This window comes from Mustela nigripes, chromosome 1, assembly GCF_022355385.1.
Source record: "Mustela nigripes isolate SB6536 chromosome 1, MUSNIG.SB6536, whole genome shotgun sequence".
NCBI classification, from domain to species: domain Eukaryota; kingdom Metazoa; phylum Chordata; class Mammalia; order Carnivora; family Mustelidae; genus Mustela; species Mustela nigripes.
In genome coordinates, this window is record NC_081557.1 from 3,457,261 (window position 1) to 3,473,281 (window position 16,021).

The 16,021-nt window shown below is 63.7% G+C and overlaps 1 protein-coding gene across 1 annotated transcript; it reads left to right on the forward strand.

The window, feature by feature from the left end:
* Window positions 1–5,255: 5,255 nt before the first annotated feature.
* On the forward strand, window positions 5,256–12,441 carry FGF3 (fibroblast growth factor 3). The gene is made up of 3 exons (XM_059381094.1): window positions 5,256–5,475; window positions 7,501–7,604; window positions 11,951–12,441. Exons 1-3 carry the CDS (start codon window positions 5,256–5,258, stop codon window positions 12,317–12,319), a joined length of 693 nt encoding a protein of 230 aa, XP_059237077.1. The 3' UTR covers window positions 12,320–12,441.
* Window positions 12,442–16,021: the final 3,580 nt, after the last annotated feature.

Here is a 16,021-nt window from a genome sequence, read left to right on the forward strand (position 1 = left end):
AACGCTTCTCGCTCACAAAATGCGTGCCAGGCCAGCTCCTGCCTGACCTTGCTCCGCTCTGTCTATGCCCATCTGGCACCCGCCCAGGTCAGCAGCCACGAAATCAAGGGGGCACTGAGGGCAGCCACATCTTAGGGTCCCGACTTTGATTTGTGGAGTCGGTGGTGCTGGACCTGGCTCAGAGTGAGAAGGGAAGCTGCATTGCCCAGACATTGCCCATGCCCACGGGGCTGTGGTCTGCAGACCTACCCTGGACGGCACCTGCTAGAGAGGGCTGGAGGTCCTCAGACTTCCTCGGGAGAGGCTGAGAGCAACTAGGAGTCCCCACAGGTTCGTGGGCATGGCCAGTCCCGGGAACACAGGTCCCTCGAGGACCCACAGTCCGGGGGCCGGGTCAGCCCCCTACTCCAGGAGATCGCCCCTGGGACACTCGTCCGGCGCCCAGCTCCTCTGGCTTCTCTCAGCCGGGAGGACTAAGGCAGAGGCTGCAGGTCACAGACCCAGCCCCACGCCACCCCACCCCATCGGCAGGCCCGGGCACACCTTCTTGTTAGCATTGTTTATGGGCTGAATCATGTCCCCCAGATTCCTACGTTGAGTTGTGACCCCCAGCCACTCAGACGGACTGTATTTGGAGACAAGGTCTTTCGGTAAGTGATTAAATACAACACACGCGCGCGATCGATGCACTTTCTCCCCCTCACGATTTCTTGCCTCCAGCTCGCTGTACCGGCGGCGTGTACAGAACATGACTCATGTCCCACACAAACTCTCTGTCCAGGGACTGCCCGTGTTATCGGCAAGGCTTCTGGTCAACTGTAGGCTGTTGGTAGTTTAATATTGGAGTCAAAGTTCTGCTTGGATTTTCAAAGGCCCGGGGCGGTCGGCCCTCGGAACCCCGAATTGTTCAAAGCTCAACGGTGTGCGCAGTGGAGGTTCTTGTCCCTCCTCTCGCAAACCAGGAGGCCGGGGCACACAGAGGTCGTAGACACGGGCCAGCGTCTCTGGAGGCCGTGCTCAGGGTGAGACCGGCTGCCCCATGCCCGGAGGGGTGTACGGCCCCGGGTGGCCTTTGCCGGCCTGGCGGAGGACCCGAGCCGGACCCGAGCTGTGCGCCCGCGGGAATGCCTCTTCCTCCTTGCGGCGGGGAGTTTCACGACCGGGAGGGAGGTCCAGAGCCCGTCACTGATGAAGGGGATGGCCAGACAAAGGTGGGGGGGCCAGAGGAGGGAGCATCCCTCCGCCCTAAAAAGGAGCAAGGTCCCCACACGCACTGCACGTGGATGAATGTGGGTGCACGCGGGTGCGTCTCGAAGCATCCTGAGAAACGCACGTGGGCAGACCCAAGAGGTCTATTTCGATGAAAGGTCTCCAGCAGGGAAACCCGGGGAGACGGACGCCCAGCTCCGTGCACGAGCTAAGAGCCCCTGAGCTGTCCTTCTTTAAATGGGTGAATTGCAGGGTTTGTGAGTTATATCTCAATAGAGCTCTTTAATGTTAAAAAAATAGAAATAGAGTTTTCAAAAGACTCGGCTTGGGTGGTAGTAACGCTAAGCCTCCAGCCTGCAAAACCCCCTTCTGGGTCTCTCGTTTGCCTCCTTGGGGTCCCGCGGTGCCCAGGGGGTGCTCTTGGCCTGTGACGCCATTTGGAAGCTGGGCCCAGCCTGAAGTTTGTGCGAGCACGTGGGGCAGGGAGCGTCCTGTGTCCATACGTGGCCCAGGCAATGTTCAAGCCCCCTGGGGCGCCAGGAACCCCACAACCCCTCCAGCCCAGGATTCCCAGGATACTTGGGGATCTGTGCCCCCCAACCGAGTGGGTTCCTGCCTGGCGATGGAACCCAGCCCTGCCCTTTAGAGAGAGGAGGGCAACCCGCGGCTCTTCCCGGAGTCGACCAGGCAGAGAACGGCGCTGGCTGGGGACAGACTTTCACCTTCAAGTCTCCCCACATTGCCCCCTGGTTTCCAACTTAGCCAGAAGCAAAAGGGGGAGACTGAGAGCAAAGATGCCTCCACCCTCCCATCCCCGCTCAGGCCCTGGACGCTGCAGCCTGCCGGGGGGATGGGAGGTAACAGCCTCTCCCCCTGGGCTCCCAGCTGCGTGATATCCCCGAGAGGGGCTGAGCGGGACCACCTGCGGGCTTCCAGGGCCCACAGGCTCCAGTCGGCCTCACTCGGGCCAGGTCCCTCCCCCACTGCCCTCGGGGAGCCTCATTAGAGTGAGGTCAGGGCCTGCCACCAGTACCACCGCTGATAGCTGCCCCCACTGGCAGACGGGGACCATGTCAGAGGACTGTGCTCTGGACTTGGGGTGGGGTCCCAGGGGGTGACCCAGATACCGGGGAGAGCTGGGAGGTGATTTGGGGGAGGAGTGCCCCCAGAGCAGAGGTCTCAGGGACTGGGGGCTGTCGGCGAGGCGGGGGCTGGGACCAGGCCCGGGGGTGTCCATGCTGGGTCTGGAAGAGACCAATTAGTCAAACGGCAGCAGCGACCATTTGGAAGCAATTAACAGGGTTGCTATTACCACACACCCCCACACACACACCTGGTCCGGTATTGGAGGGGGAGGGGCGGAGGTCGCCCCCGTGAGGGTCATGCTGCCTTCCCAGCACAGCCCAGCCCACCCCTGCACGACTGCGTGCATGTGACTTCCTGCCCTGCCAGGAAGACACCATGAAGCCAAGCACCCCCTCCCTCTGCCCGGCCCGGGGGGGGTCTCAGGGCCTCGTACCCCAGCAGTGGGGGGCTTCCTGGGCCAGGAAACACTGCAGGCAGGAAGGAACCTCTTCCCCTGAAGAGGTTGGGAGAGCAAAAGCTAGAGCCTGGAGGGAGAGAGGCTGCGAGCCGTGGACCGGGGTGCAGGCACTAGCAGAAGCTGCTGCAGGGGGAGAAGACAACGGTGGGTTTCAGACCAGCTGCCTCGGGCTCCAGGGTGGACGCCAACGCCAGGGCCCAGAGACGAGGAGAAAACCCTGCCCAGGGAGGTCAGTTGCTTTGGAGGAGGCACACTGACAAAAATGTGTGTTGTCATCCAGGTCCTCTGGGTGGGACCTCGGGCCGTGGGCTCCTGCTGTCCCAGCATGATGGCCGATCCTTCTGGATTCGCCCTCAAAGCCATCACGGTCTGCACACGAAACTATGGTCCCCTCCTGCGGGGACGTGCTCTGTGCCGATCCGGAGGGCAGGGACCTCGGTGGCGCTAATTCTACTGAGTTCCACTACATTGGAGGCATCTCGTGCACAAGAAGCCAGCATCGCCAAGGGGCAGCGCTACACGGCCAAGGTCACGTGGCTAGGAAGTGGCTGAGCCGTCTACTCATTCAGAGACTACGTACTGAAGACTACGGTGTGTACTCCCAGGCCAGGTCTGGGGGTGGAACCCCAGTGAGTAAGTTCCCATCTTGGCTCTGTCCTTGGGGGCTGCCTGGAGGCTGTCCTCTGTCCTCTGTCACACAGGGACCTTCATTCAGAGTCTGGGTCTCTAACCTGTGACCTGGTCTTTAGACTGTTGGTGGACTCTGACTGGACAGTTGCTGGCCTAGAGCCACGCCCTCAGGGATGGAGGCAATGGGTGACGTCCTGTGCCCTCCCCCACCCCGGGGTCCCTGGGGCACTGAGCGTGCTGAGGTGAGCTCACTGAGGACGTGCTGCTCTACTTGTGTTGGACTAGGGTGTAAGCAATGTCCCAATGGGGTGTGTTAGTTCCTGCAGCTCGGAGGGGTCCCCCGGTCCCCTGCACACCTACTCCTCTCCCGGGAAGGACCAAGGTCCCAAATCCTGATGCCTGTGGATAGAACGAGGGATCCCAGCCCAACCAGCTCATCCCAGGCTTGGAGCCAAGGCTGTGGCCTAGACCCCTGGCCCCCATGGGTGAGCACCTTTGCTGGAGTTGAGCCTGCGTACCTCTATGTGACCAGCTTCGGGTTGGGGGTATGGGGAACAAGAGAACGGACAGCGCCTGGGGCTTCTCCCGACACTATACCCACAACCCTTCTTTACTGCGGTCCCTAGGGGATAGGGCCGCCACCCCCTCCAGGGGCCACCCAGCGGCGTCTACACCACTGCGGCGACCCCGAGGGGAATATCCGCCCCCTTCGGCCACTTCTCCCCTCTTTCCTCTCCCTTCTCTGTGGTCACCGGACCCCTGGGCTTTTCTCAGATCATTCCCGGGCTCTCTCGTCTCTGTCTGTTTCTTGGTCTGTCCCTCCCTTTCCTGCTCGCTCTCTCCTGTTCTTTCTCCCTGTCTTTCGAGCCAGTGTCTCTCGCTGTCTCGGGCTGTCTGTCTCTGTGCCCCTTTCTGGCTCTCCCGCACCCCTCCCACTTCCCCCAGCCCCCTCTCTGGCCGGGCTGCCGGGACAGGACCCTCCGAGGCCCGCCCGACGTGCACCAGCCTCGCCCTTCCGGATCTGCCAGGTCGCGGTGCGCCTCCCGGCCCGGTCCGCCACCCCTCGAGGACGGCGTCCTGGCTCCAGCAGGGAGCCCCGGGCACAGACCCAACCCCGGGGTCCCCCACGCGCGCCCGCGCCCCGGGCCCCCGCCTCCGCCGCCCTCCGCGGCCCCCTTCATTATGCACCGCCTTTAATGGGCATTTGTCAGCGCGACTTCCCCGCAAGTTGCTTTCGCGGACATCAGTCATCGGCGGCGTTCCCATTGTGCCGGGGGATTGATGGGGGGCGGGAGGGGGTGACAGGGCCTGGGGCGGCCGCCTCGAGGCCTCGGTCTATAATTTTCGGAGGCATAATTGGCCTGGGGGGAGGGGGCGGGGGAGGGGCGGGAAGGGACCTTTCAGAGCCGGGAGGGCGCGCGGGGGCGCGGGGCGCGCGGCGGAGCGGAGCCGCGGCTCGACGGCGCTGCGCCGGGGCAGAGTGTGCGCGGGCGGCGCCCGGCCCGAACCCCGCGCCCCGCCGGGCTCCCCGCCCCTCCCGCGCCCCCGCCTGGGGACCACGTCGGCCTTTTGTTGCCGAACCGTCTTTTCTTTCAGCGCTTTGCGCAGCAACGGAAATTTCACCCGATCCTGGGTGAAAATTAAAGGGGGTGCCCCCCCTCTCTCTCTCCCTCCTCCCCCCCTTCCTTCTCCCCCCACCCCCGCTCCCTGCCGCCCCTCCCCTCCCCTCCCCCACTTGCCGCGGAGCGGGAGTCGGCACCGCCTGGCGCGGGAGCGGGCTCGGAGCGCCTCGCCCGGGCCGCGCCGCCGCCCCTTCCATGGGCGCCGCGCTCGCCTGCAGCCGCCGCCGCCGCGGGGCGGGCGCGATGCCGCGATGGGCCTGATCTGGCTCCTGCTGCTCAGCCTGCTGGAGCCCGGCTGGCCCGCCGCGGGTCCCGGGGCGCGACTGCGGCGCGATGCGGGCGGCCGCGGCGGCGTCTACGAGCACCTCGGCGGAGCGCCCCGGCGCCGCAAACTGTACTGCGCCACCAAGTACCACCTCCAGCTGCACCCGAGCGGCCGCGTCAACGGCAGCCTGGAGAACAGCGCCTACAGTGAGTGCCGGGCCCCGCGGCGCGGCGGCCGGCTCCCCGGGGAGGAGCGCCCGGGACGGGCGGGCGCGCCAACGCCGCCCCGGAGGGCGCCCGCCGGGGTCCCCGGCCGTCCCGTCGCGTCGGGGAGAGCAGCGCGAGGGGCGCTGGGGGTCTCCAGTCCGAGGGGACGAGCGGTCGGCAGCCCCGGGGCTCCCCGCTCGGCTGGACTCGGGGGCCCTGACAAGTTCAAGCCCTTTGAGTTTCTCGGACAAGAGGCGCTAGACGAGGCATTTATTATCTTCTTTATTAATTTGACGACTTCTCCTTCGGCCGACCCCGGGGCGCCTCCGCGCTCCTTGATCGCTGCCGCCCAGGTGGCCGCCCGAGCCGCCGCCTCCACCTGGAGGACTGTGGCAGGGACAGAGAGGGGGTCCTGGGCCGCGGCCGCCGCCGTGGGTGGAGAGCCACCCCACCCCCCACCCCCGCCCCAGGCCAAACAGCAGCCCTCGCGCCTCTGCCCTGGGCCGCAGAGCAAAAGGCAGGGTGGGCGTGCCCCTTGGTGGGGGGGGGGGGTATACCGGTTAGGCCTGGGTGGGGGACACAGGTATGCTCCCGCGGCCCCACACAGCCCCGAACCGTGCTCGTAGGGTCCCGCGGGCTCCAGGGTTGGGCTCCTCCCTCCGCGGGGACCCTGGCTGGAGCTCAGCCTTCCTGAGAGGAGCGCGAAGCAAGGGGACCGAAGCAGCTCGGCTTGGTGGGCAGCAGGAGGTCGGAGCTCCGGCGGCAGCGGTGCGGCAGCGGTGCGGCAGCGTGGGAGCGTGGCTAGGTCCGGGGTCCCTCTGCGGCACCCCGCGGGTCGGAAGCGGTGCGGTGGACTGAAGGCGGTGGCGGGAAAGCCACAGCTCTGGGGAGGACGTCGGGGGAGGAAGCCTCTGGATACATGTGTTGGGGACAAGCTGTGTCTCGGCTGTCCCCCTGTGCAGGATGGGGCTGCCGGAGCTCACACCCTCCTCTCAGAGCCACACCTGGTGCTCTCCATATCCAGTCTCCCCCACGGAGTCACAGAACATGGAAATTCTCAGGGTATCCCAGGCAGGCAGCCTGGAGGCGGAGGAGGGCGCAATCCGCAGCCGCCCCTCCGGGGTATCCAGAGGCGCGCTCCCCGGTGCCTGGGTGGGGGCCTCGGAATCCGCCCAGCCTGCCTCGGGGGGTGGGGTGGGGGGGGGATCTCAGGTGGCACTGCATTTGGGCTCTGTGATCACTACCATGCAGAAGCCAGGGCTGCACCCAGAGAGCCCCCTCCCCCTCCCCCAAGACGGCCTTGCAGAGGCTCCAGTGCCCCTTAGAGCCCTTCTGGGGAGACAGTGGCCCCACTTCGGGCCTTTGTTGGAGGACGGCTGGTGAAAAAGCACTGCTGTGTCCAGAAGGAAGGTTAGGGGAGGTTGAAACTTCCTTAAACGCAGTGAGGAGTGGGAGAGCCCGGAGCGGCTTCCTTCTGGGAGCTGCAGTGTCTCATCCCACTTCCTGCTCAGCTCCTGCATCCCGCCTGGACCCTGCCCTGGACAGTTATCTCCTGCCCAAGTCCATTGCCAGTGAGTTTGGGTGGCCCAGTGCTCTGCACTGCGTGGACTGTATCATCCGCCAGCTCCATCCAGGGCCGCAGCCTCGCCCGGAGAGCTCCCGCACGGCTGTGTGCAGCCCAGGCTCGCATTCCAGCTCACACACGTCCCTGCGGTCTTGGGAAAGTCACCCAGCCTCAGCTCCCTCGTCTGTCAGATCACGAAACTGGCTCTCGAGGCAGCCGACAGGCTCCAATAAGCTTCACCTCCTGCAAGGCGTTAGCCCCTGGCAGTCAGGCGTAGAAGCATTGGTTGTATTAGTTCCCTCCCCTGTTTGAATTCTGCTCCTCGGAGAAGCCTTCCCCTGAGCTTCCCAAGTGTCCTCCCCCCTCCCCACCCCGGCCCCCGAGCGGCCTGGGGGCTCAGTTTTCCGCCCTGAGCTGTGTGGAAGGCACGGGAAGTGATGGGCTTTCACGACTCTTTCCAGGTATCCTGGAGATGACGGCGGTGGAGGTGGGCGTCGTGGCCATCAAGGGGCTCTTCTCTGGGCGGTACCTGGCCATGAACAAGAGGGGGCGGCTCTATGCCTCGGTGAGTCCACTCTCTCCTGTGGGCACGCGTGCATGGGACAGCCATCTCCCTTGGACCTCTCCTCAGGGGACAGAGGGGACGTGGACAGTATAATGCTTTGACCCAGCAGCATGGGGACCTGCAGGACCAACCATCTGGGACCAGGGTCTCAGGCCCTGGGTGTCGACACCCAGTGTCGTTCCAGCGGCTTCTCTTGGAGGCGGCTGCCAGTGCGGTTGGCTGGGAGCATGGCCCACGGGGAGGACCCCACTAGGGGTGAGACTCGTGTTATGTTCCCCAGTGCCATTGGGTCAGAAAATGCCCCTCCAAACATTTTCTCTTCGCCAGCACTGCCCTTCCCTCAAGGTCGCTGACAGCAAGGCAGAGATTGTCCCCCCACAAATTTCCACTGGTGTAAATGGACCCGGTGAGCCTTGGAGCACAGCGCGACTGTGTGTTGGGCAAAACTTTTCTGTGGGCTCAGCAGAGTGCTCTGGAGGGAGACGAGAGGGAAGCAGGACAAGGCACAGCCGGTTCTCCCCAGGATGGAAAGGGAGAACTCTTCGTTCTTAGGCCCCAACATAGAGGAAGGGACACAGGACTCGTGTCCCAGGCACACAGATTTGGAACCCAATCTGTATACCGCCAGGGGCCCCCCCAACAGAAGAAGGGTCCCGTGACTCTAGGCATTGACCATGTCCTTCTCCCCAACGGCAAGGGTGGGGATGCCTGGAGTAAAATGCGTGTAAGCAGGAAATTTGCTGCCCCCAACTAGTCATTACGTGCAATTCGGCTGATACCTCCTCGGGCAATGAGAGGTTTTCCATCCACAAGGAACCTAGACAGCACAGCCGGAGACCATCTCCCGGCAGCCCCCCTCTCTCCATTCAGCCTGTTTGCAGGGGACACACGCCAGCCTCTCCCTGCCCGTCTGGAAGTTGGGCCAAGTGTGATCGGGCAAGAGTTGCAGGAAAACACTCCTTTCCGCTCCTTATTTTATCACAGAGTTTGTTTTTCTATTTTGCTAAAGGAAATGCAAAAATCAGAACGAACCCATTGGTTTTCTCTGACCTGGGGGCCGCTTAATAGAACCGAGGGACCCTCCGGTGCCCAGCTTCTCCTGCACGTGCTCCTGGAGTCTGCAAACACTGATTGCGGCTTATAAAGACAAGCCCTCAGGCCAGGGCTGGTCTGACTTTTTCTTTCTTTCGTTTTTTTTTTTTTTTTAAATTTTATTTATTTATTTGACAGAGAGAAATCACAGGTAAGCAGAGAGGCAGGCAGAGAGCGGAGGAAGCAGGCCTCTCACGGAGCAGAGAGCCCGATGCGGGGCTCAATCCCAGGACCCCGGGATCACGACCTGAGCCGAAAGCAGAGGCTTTAACCCACCGAGCCACCCAGGTGCCCCTGGTCTGACTTTTTCTTGAGGCAGACTGTGGCTTTCCAAAAGCCTCCGTCCTGGACCCCTGATGCCTAGTGGGCAGAATGGACTTCTGATCCTGAAATGGTCTTAGATTACCTACAGACACCCCTGTCCCTTATGGAGAGGGGCCCTGGGAGGAGTTCTGCTCTTGGCAGTGAAGGGGCAGGTCTTGCTGATGCTGGAGGCCCCCCGTCCACACGGGGGAAGTTCACAGATTGGGCAGGGAGGGCTGAATCAGGAGGAGAAGTGTAAGGACTTTGACACCTCTTCTGGGGTATGGGGTGCGGGGTGCGGGGCGGCCCAGGGCTTTGGGGTACAGGACAAAGCATGACCTGGGGGATCCCCGTGGGTCGGAGTCTACCTGTGGCTGCTGTCACTAGTGCTAACTACGCTGGCCTGCCTGCCTCCTTCCTTCCTTCCGTCCGGCCGTCCGTCCGTCCGGCAATCATTCCTTCATTCACCAGTGCCCTCGGCATTTCCCATATGTCGCACGCACTCTCTGCTAGGCGTATGTTTTGGGATCTTACTCGGAAGTGAATCCACTATTGTTGTGGCCTCCAGGAGCTCCCCATCCCCCATACGTTGGCCCCCAGGTGACTTGGCCCCCAGGGGAGTTGCCCAGGCCGCCTTCGGCACCTACCTCCCACCGTCATTCCCACCGCAGCCTCTGGAACCTCGCTGCGTTCCCGGAGCAGGCCGTGCCGGTCACCCTTCCTTGCCTTGCCCAGACCAAACGCCCCCATCAGAAGGGCCCGGCTCTCCGTAACGACTCCTAAATGTCCCCTCGTTGGGCAGTTGCCTCTCCGCTTCCTCACCCCTTCGCCGCACCGCGCTGCCCGCAGCCGGCCGCCTTCCCCCCCTCCCTGCACACCCCTGCCTGGTCCCCGGGGTTCAGAGCCAGCTGCGGGGGCGGTCTTGCCGGTCTCCTGCACCCCGTCCCCGGCCGGCTTCTCTGGAGCGGCTCCGAGTGCGGCAGAGCCTGAGAAGGCAGCGTGGGCTCCCCGAGGCTGAGGTCGGGCAGAGGCAGGCGGACTTTCAGCAGGTGGCACAAGCAGAGGGTCCGTGGCGGGGGGTGGCTGGGGGCGGCCCTGTGGGGCACAGCGTCTGGGGTGGGGCAGCTGGGCCCGGAGAAGCACTGGGAACTGTGGCCACTGCGAGTCTCTGCTGGGATCCCCTGGCCTGTGACCCTGGTCCTGAGCTGACACCTTCCTCCTGGTCATCTGGACTCTAGGAGCCCCTCCAAAGTGCAAGATCTGTGTCCCCCAAAGTCAAGGACTCCCCTATGCAGGGCCTGCATGCCTCACTCTTACAGGCTCGCAAGACCGGATCCCTTCCGTTGTCCCACAATGTGAAAGCCCACTCTCTGGCATCCTGGTTCCTGGGCCTCAGCCACAGGACAGAAGGGCCTGGGACAAGAGCCTGCACTGTCCCTGACTTCCGCAAGGCTGAGCGTGGGGACCAGATGCTAATGTAGCCGCCTGGCATGGGGATCTGTCCTGAGCCTGCCTGCTCACCCCCAATGGCCCTTGGACCCACACCATGTACAAGGCCTTGAGCACAGATGGAACAGCCCTGTAGCTCTCTGGGATTTGGGGTCCCCCCCACCCCATGCCCTGTCTTCGTCAGCAGCACCTGTGCCGTGACCTGGGGCATTCTGGGCATCCCCCGAGGGCTGGGACAGCAGATGGGGCTGAGGTTCCAGGGAGAGGCAGCCCCTTCCTCCAGCTGAATGGGAGCCCCCCCACCCCTTCCTCTGCCCTTACGTGTCGTTGGGGAAAGAGGTGTGCGGTGCTCGACCATCACGTGCCCTATGGCCCTGCTAGGCCACATGCTGTCCCGTTTGTGGGTCCGGCCCCGACCAACCTGGGTGCCCCTGAGAATGGGCCCGGGGCCCTTTGGGCCACCTGCACTCAGTAGCGATACCCCCTTTTCCCTCTGCAGATGGAGACCATGAGGATCTCAGGCTCCTTCTGCCCATTATCCCCTGGCCTCTAGCCCTGCCCCCTGGCGCCGGGTGAGGAGGGAAGCCCTGGGGGCACTTGTCTTGTGCACCTGCCTACAGCTCAGACCCAAGCCTGACCTGGGCTGGTGTAAGTCAGACTTACCACCCCTGATCTGGGGGCACCCCACCAGGTGGTCCAGGGGGCATTGGTGCAAAGCCTGTTAAGAGTCTGTGCCTCTCTCCCTTTGGATGCCTGTGTCTGAGAAGGCAGAGACCCGGGCCCAGCCCATGCTTCCCAGTCTGTCCCAGATGCACACAAGAGTGCCCGTTCACCTCCCCGGGCAGCCGTCTCCTCTAGCCCCACTGTGTGGGGCGCCCGCACCCCTGAGCCACCCTGACAACAGCAGTGTCTGTGCCCCCAGCTTCCGGCGGGGCTCCTGGCTTCGGCTCCAGGTGCGTGGGGTGAGGACCGCGGGGGCCAAGACGGCCCCTCTCCAAGATCAAGGCCCAGAGCCGGGACTTAAACTCCAGTGCCGTGGAGAAGCCAGGCTCACAAGGACCCCGCCAGATCCCAGTGCTCATTTCTCTTTCTCGCGTACAGATTCCAAAAGCAGCCTGGGACACCGTCTGTGTCCAGATGTCCTGCTGACCTCCCCGCCTCCAGCAGAGATGCAGGGCAGGCCCCGTCTCTGCTCTGCTTGTGACAGCCACTCCTCCTTGTCCCGGGACGCCCCCACCCCCAGTCCGTGTCCAGGGAAGGGGCACAGGGCTCTCCCCGGGGTCTCAGGAAGGCTTGGCAGAGCAGCTGAAGCCTTGAGCTGAACCCTGAGGGCCAAGTTCACCAGACTGCGAGGGAGGATGGTGCAGCCGAGGCACGGGCGTCCGGCAGGGGGGAGGCGGGGAGAGAGGCCTGGCGACAGGACCCTTGGTCCCCAAGACCCCAGCCCCCAGCCTCCGTGGGGGGCCTCCCCAGCGGCTGACCGAGGCCTTTCGCCCCCGCAGGAGAGCTACAACGCCGAGTGTGAGTTTGTGGAGCGGATCCACGAACTCGGCTACAACACGTACGCCTCGCGGCTCTACCGCTCAGCACCCGGCGGCCCCAGGGCGCAGCGCCAGCCCGGCGCCGAGAGACTGTGGTATGTGTCCGTGAACGGCAAGGGCCGGCCCCGCAGGGGCTTCAAGACGCGCCGTACCCAGAAGTCCTCCTGGTTCCTGCCCCGCGTGCTGGACCACAAGGACCACGAGATGGTGCGGCTGCTGCAGAGCGGGGCCGGGCTCCGCGGCGGGCGGCCCGGATCCCCCGGCAAGGGTCCCCGGCCCCGGCGGCAGCGACGGCGGCAGAGGAAGCGGAGCCGGCGAGGCGGCGCGTAGATCACCAGGCCCGGCACAGAGAAGGCCGTCCAGGCTCCCGGCGGCAGGTGCAGAGCGACCGTGGGCCCCGCTGGCCCGGCAGCTTCCCAGGACAGCCCCCCCCTTCCCTGCCCCTCCCCTGCTTCTGCCCCGCTGGTGTTCCGAGGCCCAGCCCTCCCCGATTCTCTCAAACCGGGTCAGATCAGAAGGCAGCCGGGCCTCCGAGGGAGGGCTGCTTCCCGTCCACACCCCCGTGGGCTTCCGCTGGCCGGGCGCCCCCCTCGCCCACGGGGAAAACCGACGGGCGCGCGGGGCTTCCAACCGCCCGGGGAGCCTCCCTGCCCCTCTGCTGTCGGACGTGTGGGCGTTTGTGTAACCGAAACATTAAAGTATTTTATTCTACTTTGTTATTTAATAGATTACAACACAGCCCGGGGAGACACTTGGCGTTTTTACTTGAAACATATTTGCCCGTGATGGGAGCAGCGTCTGTGCCAAGTCACTGTGTTAAGATGTAAGACTGTTCTGAGGAATCGAGCTAAAGATGCATTTTAATCCCCGGCTTGAAAAGTGGCTATTTTTTTTTAAACCAATAGACGGTTAGCGTGCCTGGAAAGAAGAGGCTGATGCGTGTGTGTGTGAGTGAGTGTGTGCATGAGTGTGTGTGTGTGTGTGTGCGTGTGTGCACGCACGCCTGTTCCGGCTAGACTGTACGTATGTGTGTGTGCACACGTCGGGGGTTCAGCTAGAGAGAGAGACGGGGGAGGGAGAAGAGAAACTGGTTCACTCTGCTGAGAACTCCGAAAACCTCCCTCCGCCGTGCAGCGGTGTGCTGGTCCGCGGACGGTCCCGAGCACCTGTGTCACACGCCAGGTAAGACTCTCCCCAAACTCCTTGATCCTCGAACTTGCCGCCAAAGCCTTGAGGCTTACCATCTTCGCCTAAGAAAGCGAACCTGGAGGCTTGGGGAGGAGACGTGACCTGCCCGGGGCCAGAGACAGCGGGTGGCCAAGCTCCGTCTTGGACCGGGTGCCTTCCCTGCCCCCCGCCCCCGTGACACCTGCTCCCCCAACAGTGTTGGTGGGTGGGGTCCCCTGAGTGAGCGCTGCGGAGCATGGGCAGTGGCTCACTTTTCTTGGACTTCACAGCTGTGCAGGGGAGGGATGCCGGGGGGGACAAAGCTGGTTCCACTCTGGCTCCTGTGTCGCCGGTGACGTCGGAACGAAGTTGCAGTGCGGTGGGATCCCACCCACCCAGCCTTCACTGTGACTATTGACGGATGCTCCCTAGGGGAAAAGAGAACTCTCTGGTGCCAGGGGTTAATATTTAAAACCAGTTGGAGCAGAGAATGTGCTTTCTGCCACTGGCAGGCTGTGCTCGGGTCCGTCCTGACGGGTCGGCGGCCCAAGCTGCTTCCCCTCGGGCCTGGCTTAGGAGGGAGCTGCGCATTGCATTGCATCTGCTAAGGTCCCCCTCCGTTAGTTAGGGGGACTTACTCGGGACCTCAGAAGGTGGCCTTATTTGGAAATGGGGTCATTGCAGATGTACTCAAGTAGAGAAGAGGTCCCACTGGGGCAGGGTGGCCCCCGATCCCATAGGACTGTGTCCTTGGGAGATGGAGAAATTTGGAGACAGACTTGAACACGGGGCGTCACCCCGTGAACTTGGAAGCAGAGAGAGGGCGAGAGCTTCGCAAGCTGCCGAGAACGGCGAGGATCGCTGGCAAACCAGCCGCAGCCAGCATGAGGGCGGGCATAGACTGGCCCTCCCAGCCTCCGCTCGAGGGAGCCCTGAGTCGTGGACTTGCAGCCTCCAGGACCCGGAGACCGTGAGTCCCTCTTTTTTAAGCTGCCCGGGCTGTGGGACTCGGTTACAGCTACCTCGTATGGAGGATAGGCCTGGCAACTTGGGTGGGCCCCCAAACGAGCGGGACCCTACTGCTGTCAGTTGACAAGGAAGGGGTAGACCTCCAGACCCAAGGCCTCGGCCCCCCTGGCAAGGGCTCAGGGGGGCAGCAGCTGTGAGGGGGTCCAGCACCGGGCTGATGCCAGGCCCATCGAACCAGGCCTGGGGGGGCCCTGGGGTGCTAAGGTTGGGGCCGCAGAGGGTTTCGAAGGGAGGCCTCCACATGCAGCCCATCCCTTTCTCCCTTTCAACCCCAGACCCTCTCCCCAGTCGGCTTAGTGTTTTCTAAGCTGTGAGAAAGAGCCCAGAAGGGAAGAAGGATTGAAGATCAGTTTGAAAGCTCGTAGGTGAATGCGGTGGAATCCAGTCCCCTCCCCCAATCGCTGTGTGCAGGGACTCGGGGAGGTGGTCTTGTGCCCCAGCGCGCCCTGGGGCAGGGGTCCCTCGCGCTGTGTGGCACGCCCTGGGGTGCTGCCCACCGCACGGGTGGGAAACAAGGCTCGGGAGGAGGCGGGATGTGTCTGAAGGGACGCGGCGCCTGGGTGGGGGCCGGTCACGGGCACTGCCTCCCGAGCTGCGATGCCTGGTGTGGTCCCCAACAGGCCCCGGGTGCCCCCACCCCATGCGGGGAGCCAGGCTGCCCACCGACCTGGTCTCCCGAGGTTCCCTCCATCTAGGTCTCATGTCGGCAGGACTGCGAGGCTGGTGGGGCTCTGCCCGGGGTGTGACGCTTGCCTGGGCCCCCCTGGGCTATCCCTGTCCACGCCCAGGGCTTTATCACACTGGCGGCCCACCAGGGCAGGGCTGAGCCGGTGGAGGTCTGCATCCCCAGGGACACTGAGGAGGTCCCAGATCTTCCCTGAGCCCAGCAGCTCTCGTGTCACTGCCTTGTCACCTCTTCTTGGCAGAGGCAAGGCTCCTGGGAGTCCTGTGGAGGTGGGGCGGTGGGTGTGCAGGTAGGACCCCCTGGAAAGGGAAATCGGGTTGGGGGTGGGGCCTCGTGAGCCCGGCACCCTTCACGTTTTGGCCTGGACCCTCCCACATAGGCCCGAAGTAGGCAGAGACTGGCACCTGCAGCCCCATAGGATGCCGTCCGAGCTAGGACAGGGGACCCCAGTGATGACAACCTGCTGTCCTCTCCTGCCTTTGTTGTCACCTCCATCTGCCCGGCCAGGGGGCAAGGGAGGGGAGGAAGCAGGGCGCAGGGATTGGAGCAGGGTCTTTGCTTCCGAGACTCTGGGACTTTGGGTCAAGGGTGTGCAGGAATGGGGACGTGAATGGGGCAGCTGCCGTGGGAAGCGGAAAACAGCAGCTCGAAAAGTCACACGCAGAGCAGGCGTGTGACCTAGCAAGTCTGCTCTGGGGGCTATGCCCGCGTGACCCGGAAGCGAGGATGCCAACAGATACGGGCTCACCCGCGTTCGCAGCTGTGTGTCTGCAGTTGTGTGTTTGCAATGATCAGAAGGCGGCGTCCCAAGGGTCCCTGACGGTTGGAGGGGCAAAGTGTGTCCACCTCAGCGGTGGAACAGTTGTCAGCCTTAAAGAAGAAAGAAGGCTGACACCCGCCTCCACATGGATGACTCCGAGGATACGATGCTCCGTGACAGAAGCCAGATGCAGGACAGATGCTGGGTGACTCCATTCGCCCCAGGGAGAGGAATCTTGTCCGGAGAGGCAGGGCGGATGGTGGGCACTGGGTCCGGGGAGGAGGAGGACGCGGAGGTGGTGTCCGATGGGGACAGAGCTTCCGTTTGGGAAGAGGGACAGTACTGGGGTAGATGGTGGTGGTGGTCACACAAGACTGGGAAAATCCTTAAG